Source organism: Rhinatrema bivittatum, chromosome 10, assembly GCF_901001135.1.
Source record: "Rhinatrema bivittatum chromosome 10, aRhiBiv1.1, whole genome shotgun sequence".
Lineage (NCBI taxonomy): Eukaryota > Metazoa > Chordata > Amphibia > Gymnophiona > Rhinatrematidae > Rhinatrema > Rhinatrema bivittatum.
Window position 1 is genome coordinate 60434188 of NC_042624.1, and position 21889 is coordinate 60456076.

The 21889-nt window shown below is 40.7% G+C and overlaps 1 protein-coding gene across 2 annotated transcripts in view; it reads left to right on the top strand.

Moving 5' to 3' along the window:
• Positions 1-21889, top strand: part of TOR1AIP1 (torsin 1A interacting protein 1) — a 90740-nt gene that overhangs the window by 14350 nt on the left and 54501 nt on the right. Inside the window, exons 2-4 of one of the 2 annotated variants that reach the window (XM_029618904.1) lie at positions 5608-5676; positions 9619-9684; positions 18604-18681. In XM_029618904.1, coding sequence (XP_029474764.1) covers positions 5608-5676; positions 9619-9684; positions 18604-18681 — 213 coding nt within the window. The remainder of the gene's footprint in view (positions 1-5607; positions 5677-9618; positions 9685-18603; positions 18682-21889) is intronic. The other variant, XM_029618905.1, reaches the window with a different exon arrangement.

The following is a 21889-nucleotide window of genomic DNA, read 5'->3' on the forward strand; positions in this document are numbered from 1 at the left end:
TCTTATCTTACCCTGCTCCCCTGGACTGATCTCTTGTGATCTAACCCTTGCTTGGAACCTGACGCCACCCTACCTTCGCCCAAAATGGATCCTGCTTGTTGTCAGCTTGTCTCGACCACTGCTTGGTACCTGACATTGCTGTCTGCTGCCTGTCCTTGGCCTGTTTCTCGCCTTCATAGGCCTGGTATCCACAGAACCCTCACCTAAGTCCTGCCAGCCTCTGAATTCAAGAGCTTAACATGCAAAGGAGGAGGCTGGTATAGGTCAAACTGACCTGGTCCCAGTTTCTACAAGTCTGCTTACTGACAGTGAGGGCCCAGCAGATTCACCGGTTGGGCAGCATCAATCCCACCTCAGTGCAAAGGGCTCACATTCTGTGACAGCGATCTTAAGGGCCAGAAAGTTGATGTATAGGCTATCCTCAATACAGTAAGAGGAAAGGGACTGGCTGTTATGAGGTTTCAGTAGCAGCAGTCACACACAAGACCATTCTAGTTAAGTGAGATACAGAGCTAAAGGAGCCCCAGGATCGAAAGGTAGAAACATTATTGTAAAGGTCTTTTGAATTAGCAAGCCTGTCTCTGCAGGCAACAGTTTGTGGCAGCTGTGTGGCCAGAGCCATGATTTGCTGGATCCAACAGTCCTAGCCAGGGTCTGAAAACGAAGGGTCTTGGACCCGTAGCAGGGAGATAGCCCGCTTGGGACCAGGGACTGCCTTCTTGGCAAATATTTTATATTTCCTAATCAGAACGGCAGCTAAGCAACTAATGACGGATAGCTTCCAGGTGATTATTATAGCTCAGATGCTAGTCAGCAGACTCTGTGACCAAGGCCTGACTAAGTAAGCTCCCGTTCAAAGGGCAACTGCTGTTCGGTGAAAAGCTAGTGAAGGAATTGGGAGGAGTCCAAGCCCCAGATACTGCCAGATTCATGGGACTTTGTAGAAAAAGCTTTCCATGAAGAAAATTTGGAGACTCCAAGCAGTATAAGCCTGGAAGAGCATTCAATGCACAGAAAGTAAGATCACCAAATAGGACACAGTCCTTTCGGAGCAACAAAAGGGGTGGAAGAGACCAGGCTTCCCCTTGCTAAAATCATGTTGACATTCCCCATTAAGCTATATCTATATGGCCAGTGATTTTTATTTTTAAGGTTGGCTTCTACTATTTTGTGGGGCACCAAGATCAGGCTCACTGGTCTATAGTTTTCCAGATCTTTATTGGAGCTTTTTTTAAAAATCTGCATCACATTGGACACCTTCCAGTCTTGAGAAATTGTGGCTGTTTTAAATGATAGGCTTTAGATTACTAGTAACAGGTTAGCAAATTCATGTTTTAGTTCTTTTTAGAACTCTGGGATGGATGCTGTCCAGTGCTGGTGATTTATTACTCTTTAGTTTGTAGGTCTGATCTATTACTTCTTCCATTGTCACGGATATTTGTTGTAGTTGCTCAGAATCTCCACCATTAAAGAATGTTTCACATATGGATATGTTCTCAACATCCTCCTCCATAAAGATGAGACAAAAAATTCATTGTGGTTTTCCTGCTATTTTCTTGTCCTCCCCGAGCACCTCTTTTGCCCCCGTCATCGAGTGGCCCAACTGACTCCCTTTGAGACTTTTTGCTTCGAATGTTCTTGAAAAAAATTGTAATTAATTTTTGCCTCACTGGCAAGCTTTTTCTCAAAGTTTCTCTTGGCATGTCTAACTATTGTTTTACATCTAACTTGCCAGTGCTTATGCTCTTGCCTATTTTCATAATTTGGATCTGCTTTCCATTTTTTGAACTATGCTCGTTTAGCTTTAACTGCCTCCTTTACCTGACCATTAAACCACGCTGGCAGTCTTTTGGTCTTCCTTCAGCCTTTCTTAATGCAAAGAATACATTTTATCTGGGCTTCCAAAATAGTACTTTTAAGCAATGTCCACACTTCATGCAGACTTTTAGTCCTTGCCAACAACTCCTTTTACATTTTTTCTAATTTCCTCATTTTATCATAGTCTCTTCTTTTAAGGTGTTATGCTACTTCAGTAGTTTTACTTAGTGTCCTCCCTCCAGTGATTGCCAAATTTTGAGGAAATTGTCCACCTGAAGGAGGAGAGTTCGGGTTCCTATACCCCCTCATCGGAGCGGATGTCTGCCCATTCGTCACTAGGGCCACACTCGGATTGCCCAGACAAGCCGAAGAGGGCCGCCTCCTTGGGACCACTGGAGAAAAGGCTGGACTAGGTAGGTCAACCCTACATGCACCCCGACTTGCTGAAGCAAAAGGCATTGGGAGATGCGCTGCCAAAGTCCGCACACAAGTCCATGGTGGCCAGCATCATAGGGACAACTCCAGCTTCAAAGTTCCGTGCCCGAGAGGCGCTGCTGCATACCAACATGATGCAGACATCTAAGCACCATGCCTGAGAGGCGCTGATGCCTACTAACACAACGCTGATGCTGAAGCACTGTACCCGAGAGGCGTTGCCGACCACCAGCACGATACATGCATCAAAGATAAAATAGCCATGCGCTTTATCTTTGATGTATGCATCAAAGCAGTTATTCCCTAAGTAAACTTGATTAATAGCCTTTAATGGACTTCTCCTCCAAGAACTTATCCAAACCTTTTTTGAACCCAGTTACACTAACTGCACTAACCACATCCTCTGGCAACATATTCCAGAGCTTTATTGTGCGTTGAGTGAAAAAGAATTTTTTCCGGTTAGTCTTAAATGTGCTACTTGCTAACTTCATGGAATGCCCCCTAGTCCTTCTATTATTTGAAAGTGTAAATAACAGAGTCACATCTACTCTTTCAAGGCCTCTCATGATCTTAAAGACCTCTATCATGTCCCCCCTCAGCCGTCTCTTCTCCAAGCTGAACAGCCCTTACCTTTTCACCTTTTTCTCATAAGGGAGCTGTTCCATCCCCCTTATCATTTTGGTCGAGGTGGCTTCTAAAGCCATTCTGGCTCACTGGATAAAGGAGACTATTGAGTCTGCTTACTTGCTTGAGGGCAAGAAGCTTCCAGACTTGGTGCGGGTGCACTCCACCAGGCCTTAGTCAGCGTCTTGGGCAGAGGTGCATGCGCTTGCACTAGCAGATATTTGCAGGGTAGCCACTTGGTTGTTGGACATGCTGGTGTGGGAGGATACAGCGCACAGTGCGGGGATTCTTCGCAAAGCTCTCATTTCCTCCCACCCGGGTAGATTAAGCTTTGGTACTTCCCACTTATTAAAGACTGGACTGATGCAGCATGACGAAAGAGGAGACATTTCCTTACCTGTTAATTTCCTTTCCATTATACCTGCTACACCAGTCCAGGACCCACCTGGGATGCAAGATGTTTTTTCTTAGCTTGTTCGCTTTCACTATCCGTCTGTGGCTTTGGATCTTTCCCTTTGTGTTTATTTTTTCCTGCTTTACTTCTGTTGTTTGCAGGGAAACTTCTTTTCAGGTTTCGAGTTGAAATTTGATTATTCGTCACTGGCTGGGGTCTGATCCAAAGCTTTGTCAGAAGGATATTGGATTCCTGCTGTTAGCACCATCTCCTAAGTAGTGGCTGTGATGTCTCAGAGGAAAACAGTGTTGTCTGCTCCTATCTGCTGGTAGGGGGCAATAACGCACTTGTTAAGGGCTGGACTGGTGTAGCAGGACTAATGGAAAGGAAATTAACAGGTAATAAAATTTCTGTTTAATCAGTAGTTGGCAACCTATTTACTTAAACTACAGGCAAATTGGCATTTACCTTACTAGAAAACTAATGGTTATTGACTAACTTATATCAATGGCAAATGGTTAGAAAATGTATCTTTTGTAGTAGTATAGAGCAGTGATTCCCACCCTAGGATCAATGGATTCCCAGTGGTCTGCAAGACCATCCTGGGCTGGGGGGGGGGGGTGGAGGTCCTCCAGAAGGAAAGCAAGAAAGTTTAGCTAGGGAGAAAATGAGCAGGCTGCTGCCACAGGCCAGGAGAGTGAGACTGGAACCTATTATGGCCCCAAATCCTTCACCCTACATTGCTGTAGACCAGGAGAAGGAGGGACAGAGAGGGGCCATTTGCACCTACTAGAAGCCTCAAACGGCACTACTGCATCTTTAGCAGAGATGGGGAAGAGAAGTATCTACTGCAGCCCTCAAAAATCATAAAGCCCACTGCTGCCCTTTGTAAGGATGTGGGGTAGAGAGGGGCAGGGTGCGGCTGCTAGAACCTTTGTCGCTCTGCTGCATACTGAGGAAAGCTGGTTTATCACAGGGCCGAGAAGCATTTCCCACTACTGCTACTTGCCTGCCACTGGTCAGAGGGGGAGAGAGGGAAAACGGCACCAAAAATCAATAGAATGACTCCAAGGAGGAAATGGGACTGGGGTTGACAGTATGAGGGGAAACGAGAGAGAAAAGAAGGAATGAAGGAAGAAATAGAAGATAAAGAGGGAGACAGGAATCCATGATTGACCTGGTTAAAAGGGCTTGAGAGTGGATGGCAACCTAACAGGGGAGAGAAAGAGACGACCCCCTGGAATCAAGCTGGATACCGATTAGAGCGGGAGGGATAGCGGACCACCATGGTTCAGGAGGGAAGAAGGGGAAGATGACCACCATGGATCAAGGAGGAGGGAGGATGAGGCAACAGATAGGTGTGGATATGACATTAAACACAGAAGTTATTTAGGAGGGGGACACACAGAGGCTTTCCATTTGAAACTCGGGCTATGATTTTTCTTTTTCTAAAATATAAAATATTTTGTGATTATCTTTTTCTGTATCTGTTTGTAATAATCATAAAAAGAAAATAAAGTATAAAAGAAAAGCAGACTAGAAGGGGTTCAGTTTTCAGGGAGGGTAAGTTTCAGAACTTTTTATGTAAGTAAACACCTGTTTACCCATGTAAATTAGCCCTTTGAAAATTGCTGATCCTTGTCACTGAGGGGGGTGGAAAGGGGAAGGAGCAAGGCTAGGTTGGGAGAAGGGAAGCATTTGCTTTGCATAGCTATAGAAGTACTGGCTTTCCCTTGCCAGCTTGTGTTTTCTAAAGAAATCTCCGCAGGCAGCGTCCCTTTGAAAATTACATTGCAGATCTGCAAATAACAGTGCTGATTTTCTGCCAGGTCGTACCAAGTTGCCAGTCTGGAGCTTTTTTGAATTTGCTTCCTTTTCCCCATTGCAGCTGGATTGGAAGATGGAATGGTTTCAACCTTCAGTTCTGAGGGCAGTTTTTAAATAGCTTTGGAAATTGCCCTCCCCATATATATATTTATACATTGTGACTGTCATTATTGCTTTTGTGATGGAATGCAAAAATTAAAGAGGGGGGGGGGCGGGGCCACAATCTTTGGAAGCTGAAAAGGTCCGTGCTCCCTGAAAGGTTAGGAACTCCCGGCATATACTTTCCATAAAGGTCCGTGCTCAGCAATTAATAAGAATTACAGGAAATCTTCCCAAATCCAGGCAAAAGTTGCATCCATTTTTTTTTTTTTTTTATTGTGGCACTTATATAGTGCCCAAAACCAGGGCATTTTATAACAAACTACTTACAATCTAAATGTATTTTGTTGCTGCTTTCATGAGTCGTTTGTGTTTTCTAAGGTAAATATTTCCTGCTGTTCCTGTTGCAGATAAGAATTATTCACCACCTTTAACAAGGAGTGCAACGAGACATGTGGGCCAACAGACACCAGAGGCAGGTAAAGCTGCAGGCCCTTTCCTGGTGAGCCAGGGGAAATGGGGCATTCACTCATTGGCACCTCTTAACACTCTATGCTTGCTATTTTCATTAATTGTTCAAGTATTATAATACTAGCCATTAAGCCCGTAACAACGGGCTACATTTAAAAAAAAAAATTTCGGTCTATTTCCTTCCCACTCCCTCCCTCCCTCACGCACGCCGCCGCTACTGCTCCTCCTACTACTGCTCCTCGCCGCCGCCACTCCTGCTCCTCCCAGCACCATTTTTTTTTTTCGGGCACGCTCCGCTCTGACAGACGTGCATGCGCGGTAGAGCTGCTCTCTACTGCACATTTGCGGGCCATCAGTCACAGAGCCCATTTATAAGGTAGATCATGCAGTAATGTGACATTGCCACCACTGATCAACAGTAAGTTAGTCTGCTGTCTGTTGTCTTTTTTTTTTTTCTAATGTTAGAATCTGAGCCTGCTCAGCTATAACAGGAAGTCCTATTTTAGAAAATACAATAGAATATTATAATAGTCCAGGATTTATGAAACCCGGGGCTGGATCAGCTTGTCAATGTTGATGTGGCGCAGGTGGCAGCATGATACTTCTGCAAAAGAAAAAAAAAAAGCTAGATAATGTTCAGACATCTGTAAGGGTTGTTTTTGTCTGTGTGAGATCACATCACATATGATCTTAGCCACATTGCATTCCGTGCTTAATTGCTGAAGAATTGCAGGAATGATCTCCTGTCATTTGTTTGATTTATTTTCTCTCTTTTCTATACTGCCTATCATCAATCTAGGCAATTTACAAATTTTACATATATACAATTATAAAATAAAAATACACAACATGAATAAGCAGCTTTTTTATAATTTTCTTTTTATTAAGTATTTCAATTTACCAACATGAAACTATATTTCAATACATAATAAAGGCAAATCAGTGTACAATCTTAAAAAAAATATTAAGAATTTAAAATAAAAAGTAGATTGTTACACATGATCCTATAATTAAGAGGCTGTTTAAGAAATAAAAAATATCTTAACAATACATTATCCCAGAAGAGAGAAGATTATTTCCTTATGTTGGGCCTAACTGCTACTATAGCCTGACCCGAATTCTCTGCAGTTTTATCCCTCAAAAAAGTTTCAAGGTGGGATGGTTCAGAAAAAATAAACTTTCTGCCTTGAAAATTAATGAAACATCTACAGGGAAATTTCAAATAAAAAGTTGCCCCTAAATCTAGAGTCTTACTTTTCAAAGACAAGACGAATAAGCAACTTTTGACCTTCCCCTGTAAAAACGCTCTTACTGCTTAACTCTTCAGTCCTGTCTCATTACCTTTAGATATCCTCATAATAAGACTCCTTAAAAAGCCAGGTTTTTAGCATTTTCTGTCATCAGCCGTAACTCCTCCAGCTTTGAATTCCAGAGAACTGGTCCTGCCACTGTAATCGCTCATTCACGCACCATATTCAAGTTAGTTTCGGTCACTAAAAGACCTTTATTCACACACTGTAATTCGCTTTGCAGCACATACCACTATAATCTAGATCTCAGCCATCCATTTTCCAGATTAGAGTACCTTATGTGTTATTACTAACACTTTTTAAAACAGATTATAAAAGATACTGGCGACCAATGAAGGTCATTAAGTACAGGCATAATATGTTACTACTTCCCCACTCCACACAGTACTCTGGCCATGGAATTTTGTAACAACTGTACTGATTTAATCGTTTTTTGGTAAAGATAGAAGAAGTGAGTTACACTAGTCTATTATTTAATACCATCATTTACATAACTAACCGAAAATCATCAAACCATCAAATAAGGCTTTAATCGATGCAATAGACGCAACTTGAAGTACCTGATTTTCACCAGCTTATGCACATGATCTTTCATAGCTAATTCACAATCTAGCTGGACTCCCAGGTTATGTACAACTGACAATAGTGCAAGATCAATTCCTTCAAATGACATCTTCGACACACTGGCATTATCCAAACGCTTTTTTGCCAATAATATAATTTTGGTTTTACTGGTGTTCAACGCTGATTTTGAGTTAACCATATTTTTATTGTTGACAAATATGATGTCAGCGTCTCAAATGCTTCCTTCAGGGAATTCTATATTGGAAACCAAAATTGAATATCTGCAAACATCCGATATTCTACCCCCAATTTTTCCAGTACCTGGCATAACTGTGCAATACGCGTATAAATATTAAATAGGGTAGCAGACACAGAAAGATCCCTGTGGAACCCCCATTTGAATATCGAACCATTTAGAAGTTCCCATACCAGAGATTATCTGAACGCTTCTTTTTGAAAGAAATGAGGAAAACCAGTCTTTCACAACTCCAGATATCCCAAATTCATACAGACAGCGTAGTAGCAGAGTATGATCAACTGTATCAAATGCTGCCAGTGTATTGAACAGCACCAACAGGAACTTTTGACCCTGCTCAAAACCCTCAAAAATGTATCTGACAGAGATAACAGTAGCAACTCTGTGGTGTTATCTCTCCTAAACCCATACTGGTGATTTTTGATCTGGCCTAAAAGAGCAATATGACATGAGCACCATGACCAAATTCTGCCCTAAAAAGAGAAGGGAGATAGGAAGAGGTTGAATTCTTGTACCACTAAAGATTTATTGAACATCACCAGTCATTCTGTACTCTGACCTGATTTTTAAGATCTGCCTTCAGCTACTGAGCATCTTCATTTGTGGAATAATTGGTGGCATTCAACAGAAAATCAGGAGTCTGCCTTCAAGTAGCAGTTTTTGTTTTTAGTATATTTGCCTTTAAAGTGAATTATTGCCTCATTTACACTTACTATAATTAATTGATGATTCTCCACTAATGGGAGGCACTGGTACTTGTTCATAAAAATGTGACAAGTTTCTTTATTTTTTTTAATGCCTCATTGCATCTGTCTCTTGAAGAGCAGAAAGGATCACTTCAAATGTTAAAACAACCACTCTGCCCCTCCGAGATGAAATTGAGGCTTGTTCTTATCTAGTGCTTGGTGTGCAAACTAATGTCAGGCTCCTCTTTTGGTAGCCTTACATGTACATGTGTGTGGACAGATGAAGCTAGGCCATTGTGCTTTAGTATCATATCCTTGGTCTTTTCTTAGCATTTCTCGCAAGATGCTTATGGTAAAGAATTGCCAGAGCCCATTCCATGCAATAAGAAGCGCGTGCGTTCAGCCACATCCCCAGGTGCCCAAAGCAATATTAAAATGAGGTGCTGCGTTTAAAAAGGACATGCTGGGGAAAAAAAGTGCGTCCCTAGTGCTCAAATTCATCAGGTGCCCAGAATTGCAATGGGAGTGCGTCCATTTTATCCTGTGTCGGGCTGATTTCACAGTGTGCATGTAAAGTGTGCAAACAGAATGCTGAGGGGTTTTTTTGTTTTTGTTTTTACATCTGGCCATTATTTTTAAACACCACTGTTAGTTTTTACATCTGGCCAAGTTTATTTTTAAACACCACTGTTAGTGTCGCAGTAATACTAGGTAGGAGGAACCATAGAGGACGGCTAATCTTTAATTTCTGACGAGCCCTTGATTTAACGCCAGCTCCGGGTCTGGAGTTAAATTTGTGACGTTAAAAAGTGTGCAATGGACGCCCAGTGATTTCCTACATCGGCGGTAATAGCTAATAGCCTCATTTACATGTGATGGGCACAATCGTCTAGGAATTTGTTTGGACTTGCGTTTTGGACGTGCTAATCTCCTCCTTATTGCATTGGGTGCTAGTCTAGTGCATCCAAAACACATGCCCAGCCTTTCTTAAACCTGTGTGCTAGGCTGGGCAAGCTTTATTGCATCAGCCTCCATATGAGATGAGAAACCAGCTGCATATTTAAGGCTGAACTTGCATGTTCTTGACAATTTGCTGCTTTTTGTGTAATGAGGTTTCTCCCCTGACTTATCTAGGTGGCGATAGCAGCTTGAGAACCTCAAATGAATTAAGTCGACCGCCCATCAGGAGTTCTCCAAGAGGTAAACTAACCACTTATTTGCAGTGTTCTCATCTTTTGTTACATTTGCACAATCGGAGTGTGGTGGATAATTGAGTTGCATTTCAATATCTGGCAGAAACTGTTTTTCCATTGGACTAGTTGTTACTTTTGTTATACAGTCTTTAAAATATGTGGTTGTCTAGGTCCTTTACAAACTTATTAGCTTATTGTCACCCCTTGGTGGCAGCAAGGATTCAGATTTGAAAACTATCAACTTACAGGCCGATACAGTAAAAGTCGCGGGAGAGCGTCTCCTGTGCATGCAATTCAGTAAAAAAAAAATATTCAAATTAGGAATGGCAAAAATGGGAGAAGAATGTTATCAAAGTGACTGAAATGCATGGGGCATGGGGAAAAACAGAGGCACTTTAGATTGCCTTGGAAAGAAGAGATGACACTTCCATCTACACAGATCTCAGATTCAGAAGGAAAAAGTGGAGAGACAGAGCTGATTAGACATCTAAAAAAATAAGCATGAAGGGAGAAGTGGTGTTGGTGGGAGATTTGTAACCTGCCAAATGTGGACTGAGGTATCCCATCTGCTAAGCTGGAGAAAAGTAGAGAGATTGTAGATGCCCTCCAAGGAACTCTAAGTTGGAGAACTAGATTAAAAACTGGTTGAGTGACAGAGTGTTAGTAAATTGAATTCATTCTGAAGAGAGAATGGTGATTAGTGGAGTGCCTCGGGGATTGGTCCAATATGTTTGAGCAATACTGCAGAATGGTTAGAAGGAAAAGACTGCCTTTTTGGGGGGATGACACTGAAATCTGAAAAAAAATGGACACACCTGAGTAGCCAAAATGAGAAGTGATCACGCATCACATAGAATTTTAGATAGTGCTGGGGAGGAGCCGGCCGTCTTGATACATGTGGGTACCAGTGACATAGGAAAGTGTAGGAGGGAGGTTCTGGAAGCCAAATTTAGGATTTTAGGTAGAAAGCTGAAATCCAGAACCTCGTAGAATTCTCAAGTGTTCCCCATTTTATGTGCAGGACCCTAGAGGCAGGCAGAGCTCCAAAGTCTCAATGCATGGATGAGATGATGGTGCAAGGAAGAGGCTTTTAGATTTCTTAGGAATTGGGCATCATTTTGGGGAAGGGGGACCTTTTCCAAAGGGATGGGCTCTTCCTTAACCAAAGTGGAACCAGGCTGCTGGCACAACTTTTAAACTAGATGATGGGGGAATAGCGGATAGTTGCTCAGAAGCGCATGGGTCGGAATGATGTAACTTTGAAGGATATACGAGAACAGGGAAATTTATGGCATCCCAGTAGAGGTTGCAATAAATGCCAAAGTGGACTAGGTGTCTTTAAGTAAAGAGCAGAAAGATTCTGAATTACCCTTTTCAACTGATGAGCATGTTAATACAGACAAAAACCATACTTTGAAATGTCTGTTAACAAATGCTAGAAGTCTAAAAAATAAGATGGGAGAGAGAGAGCATAGCACTGGATGAAGAGGTAGATATAATTGGCATTTCAGAGACATAGTGGAAGGAGGATAACTAATGGGTCACTGTGATATCAGGGTAAAAATTATATCAAAATGATAGAATGGATCAAATTGGTGGAGGGGTAGCACTATATGTTAGAGAGCATTGAGTCAAATAGGATTAAAATTTTGCAGGAAACAAAATGCAGTGTTGAAACTTTAGGGATAGAAATTCCATGTGAAAAGGGGAATAAAATAGCAGTGGGGGTGAATTACTGTGCACTTGGCCAGAATGAACAAACAGACAATGAAATGCTAAAAGGAAAGCTAACTAAATAAGCAGCACAGTAATAATGGATGATTTCAATTACCCCAGTATTGACTGGAGGAATGTCATATCAGGTCATTCTAGAGAGGTAAAGTTCCTAGATAAAATTAAATGACTGCTTTATAGAGCAAATAGAACAAGAACCAACAAGAGAGAAACTATTTTAGATCTAGTCCTTAGTAAAACACAGAATTTGGTGCGAGAGGTAACAGTGGTGGAGCCACTTGTCAATAGTGATCACAACATGATCAAATTTGACTTAATAACCGGAGGGTGGGCACTAAAGAAAATTAGTGCAACAGCATTTAACTTTCAAAAGAGGGACTATGATAAAATGAGGAAAATGGTTAAGAAAAAAATGTGAGGAGCAACTGGAAAAGGTTAAGAGTTTAAATCAGGCATAGACATGGACATCTTCGAAGCCCAACCCAGATGTATAGCAGGCATTAGAAAAGGTGGAAGAAAGTTGAAATGACTACTGGCATGGTTAAAAGGTGTTGTAGGTGAGAGAGGCTATAATAGCTGAAAGAACATATTTCAAGAAATGGAAAAGGGATCCAAATGAAGGGAAACGGCATAAATGCTGGCAAGTTAGATGCAAAGCATTGTTAAGGAAGGCAAAGAGAATTTGAAAAGAATGTTGCTGTGGAAGCAAAAACTCATAATAAAACTTTTTTTTTTTTTCCATGTACATTTGAGGTAAAAAGCCTGTGAGGGAGTCAGTTGGAACATTAGATGATTAAGGGGTCAAAGGAGCACTAAAGGATGATAAGCCATAGCAAAGAGACTAAATTAATTATTTGCTTCAGTATTCACTGAGGAAGATGTAAGAGATACCCATGCCAGAAATGATATTCAAAGGTGATGATTCAGAGGAAATGAAACAAATCTCAATGAACCTGTAAGATGTACTAGGGCAAATTGACAAACTAAAGAATAGCAAATCACATGGACCAGTGGTATACATCCCAGAATGCTGAAAGAACTGAGAAATTAAATTGCGGAACTGCTATTGGAAATTTGTAAACTATGATTAACATAGTCTATGGTACCTGAAGACTGGAGGGTTGCCAGTGTAATGCCAACTTTTAAAAAAGGGGTTCAAAGAACGTACAGACCAGCAAGTGTGACATCCGTGCCAGGCAAAATGATAGTTTCTATCATAAAGAACAAAATTGCTGAACAAATAGGCATAATTTAGTGGGACAAAGCCAACATGGATTTAGCCAACAGAAGTTTTGCTTCACAAATTTTCTCCAATTTTTTGATTGCGTAAATAAACGTGATTAAAGATGAACCACTTAATATAGTGTATATAGATTTCCAGAAAGCATTTGACAAAGTCCATCATAGAGACTTAAGAAATTAAAATGTCATGGGATAGTGGGCAGTGTCCTATTGTGGATTGGCACTGGTTAAAAGATAGAAAACAGAGTAGGGCTAAATGGTAAATTTTCCAAATGGAGAAAGTAGTGGAGTGCCCCAGGGATCTGTTCTGGGACCAGTGCTTTTTAATATATTTATAAATGACCTGGAAATGGGAACAACAAGTGAGGCGATCAGATTTACTGATGACACAAAATTATTCAAAGTTGTTAAATCAAAAGAGGATTGTGAAAAATTGTAAGAAGATCTTGCAAAATTGGGAGACTGGGCATGCAAATGGAAGATGAAATTTAATGTGACAAGTGCAAAGTGGATGCACTTAGGGAAGAGTAACCCAAATTATAGCTGCATAATGCAAGGTTCCACATTAGAAGTCACCACTCGGGAAAAGGATCTAGGCGTCATTGTTGATAATATATTGAAATCTTCTGCTCAGTGTGCAGCAGCTGCCAAGAAAGCAAATAGAATACTAGGGACTATTAGGAAAGGAATGGAGAATAAAGCAGAGAATATCATAATGCCTCTGTATCGCTCCATGATGCGACCTCATCTTGAGTATTATGTGTAGCTCTGATCACCACATCTCAAAAAAGAAATAGTAGAATTAGAAAAGGTACAGAGAATGGCAAGCAAAATGATAAAGTGGATTGAACTATTCCCCTAGGAGGAAAGGCTAAAGACGATAGGACGTTTCAGTTTGGAAAAATGACGGCTGAGGGGGAAATATAATAGAGGTTTATAAAATGAATCAGTTAATCAGTTGGTTTAATCTTTCAAAAAGTACAAAGATTAGGGGACACACAAAAAAGTTACTAGGTAATACATCTAAAACTAATAACACATTTTTTTACTCGGTGCTTAACTAAGCTTTGTAATTTGTTGCCAGAGGATGTGGTGAAAGCTATTAGTGTAGCTGTGTTTAAAAACATTTTTGACAGGTTCCTGGAGGATTGAATTAAAAACCATACTGGGTCAGATCAAGGGTCCATCAAGCCCAGCATCCTGTTTCCAACAGTGGCCAATCCAGGCCATAAGAACCTGGCAAGTACCCAAAAACTAAGTCTATTCCATGTTAGCGTTGCTAGTAAGAGCAGTGGTTATTATCTAAGTCAACTTAATTAATAGCAGGTAATGAACTACTTCTCCAAGAACTTATCCAATCCTTTTTTAAACACAGCTTATTCTTAGGATAAGCAGCTTGGAATCTATCTGCCCCTTGGTATCCTGCTAGGTATTGGTGATCTGGATTGGTCACTGTTGGAAACAGGATACTGGGCTTGATGAACCCTTGGTCTGTCCCAAAATGGCAAGCCTTATGATCTTAAGGACAATTCTGTCTTTTTGTGGATGATGCTGAAATCTGCAAAAAAAATGGCCACACCTGAGAGAGTAGCCAAAATGAGAAGTGATCTAAAAAAAAGATTAAGGCATGGTTGGATGCTTGGCAGTTGAAATTCAATGCAAAAAAATGCAGTCATGCATTTGGGCTGTAGAAATCCAAAGAAGGTATATGAAATGGTTGGTGAAAAGCTGATGTGCATCAACCAGGAGAGATCTGTGGGTGATAGTGTCTGATCTCAAGGTAATGAAACAGTGCTACAGGGTGGTGATCAGAGCTAGAAGAATGCTGAGATACATAGAGGCATAACCAACAGAAAAAAATGAAGTGATCATGCCATAGTACAGGCCATTGGTGTGGGATTACCTGAATACTGTGTCCTGTTCTGGAGACTGCATCTCAAAAAGAATAGGCTAAAGGCAGTGCATAGAAAGGCAGCCAAAATAGTGTAGGGTCTGCATCTGAGCCATATGAGATGAGATTTGAGGATCTATCAATGTATACTGTAAAGGAGAGGAATGACAGGGGATGTGATACAAACTTAAATACTTGAAAGACATTAGTAATGCACAAGAGGCAAATCTTTTTCAATAGAATGTTTTAGACCTAGGGGGCAGAATAAGCTCCAAGGGTGTAGACTCAGGACCAATGTCAAAAAATTATTTTTTCACAGAAAAGCTGAAATGCCCTCCCCAGTGGAGAAAAAATGGTACTGGAATTCAAAAAGGTGGAGGATAAATACAAACAATCTCTAGGATTGCCAAGACTATTGCCAATGTTATTGATCCAACTCTCACTTCAACAGTTAATCTATCCTTAACTGAAGGGCAGATATCTGATGTGCTTAAATGCAACAATAAAACCAATTCTAAAAAAAACAGACCTCGATCATGCACTTTTAAACAACTACAGGCCCATTTCTAACCTACCGCTGATTGCAAAATTAAAAGAAAAGGTGATCCAGAAACAACTTTCCAACTACCTTGATTCTAATAATATCCTCTTCCCAAATCAGTTTGGCTTTAGAAAGCATTTTAACACCAAAACTTTATTGATCGCACTGATAGACACCGTGTTAAGAGGCTTCGATAGCGGATAAAGTTATTTCTTAGTTCTCTTAGTTCTATCCGCGGCATTCGATACAGTGAATCATGGTATTTTTATATACCTGATTGACTGAAATAGGAATTGGAGGCACCATTCTTAAATGGTTTTTGTCCTTTCTTAGTAATCGATCTTTCCAAGTAAAAATCAAAAATGAGACCTCCAACAGGATTTCCATAGAAAAAGGTGTCCCACAAGAATCTGCCCTATCAGCCACCTTGTTTAATTATATCTCTTGCCAGTATGCCATCTGCTTGCAGGCCTAGGACTGAATTTTTACATATACCAGATGACATCCAATTTCTTGTTCCAATTTAAGACAGTCAAAAAAAACCTCTCAATATACTTGCTATATTTTTAAAGGCACTAAAGCAATTACTATCACATATAAAATTAGCATTAAACATGGAAAAAAACAAAGTAATATTACTAGAGAGAAAATTTAAAAATGAAGAGATTCCTCCTCTAATTTTTGAAAACACTACAAAGATAAAACCAACAGTCTTTGTGCAAGACCTGGGTATAATCTTAGAGACAGACCTTAGCTTTAAAAAATATATATCCACCAAATTGAGAGAAGGCTACCATAAACTTATTTTACGAAGATTAAAACCATTGCTAGAAATAAATTACTTTAGAACAATATTGTAATCGCTGATTTTTTTCCAACATTGACTACTGTAATGTGCTGTTACTGGGACTCCCACTCTCCACTATCCGACCATTACAAGTATTACAAAACACAGCTGCTAGAATTTTGACAGGAAGCAAAAAGTGTGATCATATCACGCCGATTTTAATTTCATTACATTGGTTGCCAATTATTCATCGTTCTCAATATAAAACAGCCTGCATCATACATAAAATAATTTACGGTGAACAAACCGAATGGTTAAATACCGCCATTCGATTACATGCTCCGCAAAGGAACCTCAGATCGGCAAACAAGGGCCTATTGACAATTCCCACAGTGAAGTCAGCGCACTTGAGTCAGGTGCATGAGTGAGCAGTATCGATAGCAGGCCCCAAACTTTGGAACACGCTGCCAGCAGAAATAAGATTAAAAGCAGATATTAAAAAAATTCAAAGCCAATCTTAAAACATGGCTTTTAGCTGTGCTTACGTGGTTTCTAATTAAGGTCTTTTACTGTTTGTAAGAAACTATTTTATTTCTTTTAAGCAATTTAATGTATTTAATTCTACCTTGCACTTATTTTCTAAAGTATCTTAACGTATCTGAAATTTGGAAATCATTTCTAAATTGGGGGTGATGGCTGGAGAATCAAACATGGAAAGCACTAATCTTTAAAAAGGAGATAGCACAGCTTTTAAACTAGGTGATGGGGGGAAAGCCGATAGTTGCTTAGAAGCGAATGGTTCAGAATGATGTATCTTTGAAGGATACTAAGAAAACAGGGAAAATAAGGCATCTCAGTAGAGAGGTTGTAATAAATGCCAAAGTGGATCAGGTGCCTTTAAGTAAAGTGCAGATATTCCAAATTACCCCTTTCAACTGATGAGCAGGTTGTTAATACAAACACGAAATATACTTTGAAATGTCTATATACAAATGCCACGAGTCTAAAAAATAAAATGGGAGAGTTAGTGTATAACAGTGGATGGAAGAGGTAGATATAATTGGTGTCTGGGACCTGGTGGATAACCAGTGGGACACTGTGAAAACCAGGGTACAAATTATATTGAAGTGATAGGATGGATCAAATTGGTGGAAGGGTTAAAGAGAGCATTGAGTCAAACGGGATAAAAGTTCTACAGGAAACAAAATGCAATATTGAATCTTTATGGATAGAAATTCCAGGTGAGAAAGGGAATAAAATAGTAATGGGGTGTATTACTGTCCACCTGGCCAGAATGAACTAACACAATGAATGTGTGTGCGCCTGTGGGTATGGAGCCTGTGCCTCTGTGCCTGCCTGTGTGTATGCGTATGCAAGCCTGTGCATGCTTGTGTGGGTCTGTCTGCCTGCCCCTGTGTGGGAGCGTGAGGCTTCACAGAAAAGCATATTACTACTTCTACTACTTAACATTTGTATAATGCTACATGTATAGGACATTCACAGCACTGTACAAGCACATGAAAAAGACAGTCCCTTCTCAATAGATCTTACGATCTAATAAGACAAACATACAGGACAAGAGACTTGGGGCATTTCATAAAGTAAGACAATGGTTAAAAAAGAAAGTTATTTAATGAGGCTAAAGGCAGACAATCAGGATTAAGATTTAAAAGCAGCCTAAAAAAAGGTAGGTCTTTTAGATGGGATTTAAACACAGCATGAGAGGGAGGATGATACTCCAGTTCAGGAACACTATTCCAAGCACACAGGTGGAACGCATGGAATCTGGAATTGGTAGTAGAAGAAAAGGGCACAGATAGAAGTGATTTGTCTGAGTGGAGTGCACGAGGAGGGGTGTGAAGAGAGGAGAGGTAGTAAGGTGCAGTAGAGTGAAGGCACTTGAGGGTGAGACAGGAGGAGCTTGAACTGTATGTAAGAGCTGATAGGGAGCCAATGTAGTGACTTCAGAAGAGCGGTTATATGAGTGTAGCGACTATGGTGAAAAATAAGTCACGCAGCTGTATTTAGAATAGATTGTGGTGTAGAGAGCTGGCTTGCCGGGAGACCTGTGAGGAACAGATTGCAATAGTCTAAGTGGAAGAAGATGAGAGAGTGGATAAGAGTTCTGATAGTGTGTTCAGAAAGGAAGGGATGGATTTTAGAAATATTAAACAGAGAAAAATGGCACGTCTTAGCAGAATTTTGGATATGCATAGAGAAGGGGAGAGAGGCGTCGAAGATGACTCCTAGGTTACAGGCCGAGGGGACTGGGAGGATGATCATGTTATCCACACAAATAGAGAATATTAGCAAATATTACCCAGCACTGCTTGGGTTGTCTGGTCAATAATAGCCTGTGGAGAAAGGTGGGGGGTGGATGGGGGCGCTGTGTGTGTGTGTGCATCTATGCCTGCTTATGTCTGTGTGTTGGTGCAAGAGATTCATAGCTTCACAGACAGAGCTTATTAGCGAACATTTACTGGTCAGTAATTGCCTGTGTGTGTGTTTGTATGCACATGACAGGGCTTTGTAGACAAAGCATATTGTCTCTGCATGGTGCATCTTCCATTGTTCTAGGCACTACCTGGTGCTGGTGGCCACAGACTGACCAACACAAGTTAAATATTATATATATGTGTATATGTATATATGTATGTGTAATTGAGATTCAGTAAAACATGGGACTAACATATGTTCTGATACAGTACTACTAACATTTTCTTTCTCTTAGCAGGTTCCAGCACACCTCATGAAGAGATCTCTGAAACCGTTAATATGGAGAGCACAGCTGCATTAGACTTCCAAAAAGGTGAAGGAGATTAACATTAAATTGGAAAGTACAGCTTCTCTGAAAAATGGATAGCAGATTACTATGGGATGCCAAAACACACCAGATAATCTGTGCTGTAAAGTATTACACTGCTTATTTAAGCATTTCAACATCGGTTTATACAGTGTTCAGTAAAGGAATGTGGGGGCTGAAGAACAGACCTTTCCAAAAAAAAAAAAAAAGCACCATTAACCCATTCAGATCAGTTACATTGAAACCAGGTTTGAAATTACAGAAAAAGACAGGCTAAGGGGACTATGCTGAATTTTAGGCACACATTCATTATTTTTCCGTCGATAAGCATGCTGAATTAATAATGCTGAAAGGGGTGACATCATCTGGCGGCACTAGGCAGAGCTGCCTCTCAAAGCTTTAGAGCTTTAGCTCTACTGGGCATGCGTGCCAGGTCCCACATGATCAGTAATTCCAGAAGTCTCCTCAGTTCTTTTATTTTTCCACACTTCTTTTTTTTTTTTTAATTTATACTTTATTAAATTTTTCTTCATTAATACAATCATGAAAAAACATAAATCTCAAGACCAAATATCCCTAAAAATCAAACAATTCTTATACATAATATTTCCTTATTTGGCATAACCATAATTGGGGGAGACATTAAAATAACAACTTAGAAAAATAAACAAACAATGTTTATATATACTCATAATTTGCTCATAGGGAGGATAGTGGAGTATTTAATTTATTTGAACGTCTGTCTCCAAAATCACTGCTTGATTCTTATCACTTAGAAATGTTTCCAAATGTGTCGGGTCATTAAATCCAAACTTTTTCCCTTGATAGTTAATAAAACAAGTACAAGGAAATTTTAAGAAAAACGTAGCACCCAACGCCACCACTCTAGGCTTTAAGGAACGAAAATATTTCCTTCTAGCCTGGGTGGCGCGGGCTACATCTGGGAATATTTGGATTTTCTGTCCGCAGAAGGAAACATTTCTGTTCAAGAAATACTTTTTGAATAGAACATCCTTGTCTAACTCTGCTATAAAAGAAACAAATAGAGTTGCCCTGTTTTCAATTATATCCAATGACTCTTCCAAAAATGTTGTTACTCCCAAGGTTGCATCCCTACTCTGTGCAGAGTTGGATGAAGCCTTTTTTGTAAAATAATAAATCTTAGACAACCTAGGGATGTCTTTCTCCTCATAACATAGTATCTCCTTTAAGAATTTTTTAAACATCTCCATGGGGGACAGCAACCTTGTTATAGGGAAATTAAGTATTCTCAAATTTTTAACTCTCAATAAATTTTCAGTAGATTCAATTTCCCTATGCATGATTAAACTATCCCTCATGAACACACTTTCAGAGTTAACCATTAATTGCACCTTAGTATTCAAGCCTGAAATATTCTTTTCACAATCTTCAATCTTTTTCTTTTGTTTTATTAAGGCTATTCTATTCTCATTTATCACAGATGACAGAGTACTATTCATCATGGTTATATTTTTATCAAGCTTTGATATCATACGCCATAAATCTAATAAAGAATATTTTCTGGAGTTACTCCAGTATCACTATTACTTTCAATAGAAATTTGAGGTAGGCCTAAGAATTGATTTTCTAAAGGTATTACATTTACCCCTCCGGGTATTTTGGCCTGTATATTAGGGCCTATATCCCTTTGGTCAAGTCCTACCACATTTTTAGCCTGTACAGTTGATGGGGAACTGGATGGCTGAGGTGGAGACATCGGTCCGTCGCCTGGACTTAAGGAGGCTTGGGAAGTTCCTCCTAAACTGTCCATTACTGGCGTTTCCATCTGTCTAAAAACATGCTGGTCCATCGGGCCTCTTCTTTGTTGACTTGAGACAGGTGAGGAAGTGAGAATCTTTGCCTTCCTTTTCCTCCCCATCAAGGAATAGTAGGGAATATAGAGTGCCGTCCAGACTACTCTGAACTAAGCCGGACCAAGCGGCTTAGGCAACGCGCCAGAGGCTGCGGTGTGCCGCAGCGACGCCGAAGTTAAAGGGGGTAGCCCCGCCTCCTCAGCGTCATCAAACGGCGCGGATCTCAATCTTACCTGCAAGATAATAATCACAGGTGCCCGCAGCTGGGTAAGTCTGGAATCCAACAATGGACGGTGGAATCCTGTCTCGTGATTCCTCTCCTCAGAATTTCTTTAACATTCGCTTCAGTGAATCCCAAAACAGCACTTTTCAGTGCTAAATGTGGCCCAAAGGAAAACTTCTGTGTTTAAATATTGTTCATGTGGCCATATAATGTCTATTACAGATGGCCATAACTACTGCTATCTATGCCTAAGTCCAAACCATGACTAGGCCAATTGTGGCAGGTTGTCTCCTAGGGCAGAAAAAATTGCTTGCCTTCGAGCAGATGGCACACTGACTTCGGGATACTCCTCAGCCTCGGCTTCATCCTCTTCTGGTGAGGTAGGGAGACCACAGCAGATCGGCAGGGTCATCCGTGGGTCAGTCGAGGCAGGCTCAGGACTGCCAACCAGTCTCCGCAGGAGTCTTGCATGTGCTGAGTGTGCTGTCAGAAAGTGCCTGGTATGAGGAAAGTGCCATAGTGTTGTGCCAAAAAAGCAGAAATCGGGAGTGCTGAAAGAGTTGAAGCATGACTCATCACGACTGGCTCACTGCACAAAAACACCTTACCGTGCTCTATGCACCTCCCCATATGGCGGACGACGTGCCTGTTTGCTGCACGATGCAAAGATCTCCAAAAAAAAAACAAAAAACAGCGCATCATCCCACACAACGTACCATGTGCCAAAGACAGTGCACATCTCAGGGCCAGTGATTCACCTGACACAGAAGGCTTACAAGAGAAGTTTGCACACCTCGGGTGGGAGACAGACCAGTAGCCCAAAAAAGAAAAAAACAGGCCAAAGAAGGGTCAATGCCTTCATTCCTACAGCAAAAACTTTGCACCCTCGCAATTCTGTGCAAAAAGACCTCCACATCAGGAGGAACCTCTCCACAAGGAGCCATCCCAATAGCCCTCAGTATTGTCAAAGGGAAGTGGGCAACAGGTGTACTCGGTTCTCACATCTCCCAGGACAGATATCCATAATAGAGAGGTGTGGCAGGTTCCAGTTCTTCCCCTGGGGCCCACGCCAGCTCATGATATACTAATTGCAGCACTATTGCCACCAAGATTACCACATTGAATCTATTCCTTTTATGAGACGGAGTCTTATGTT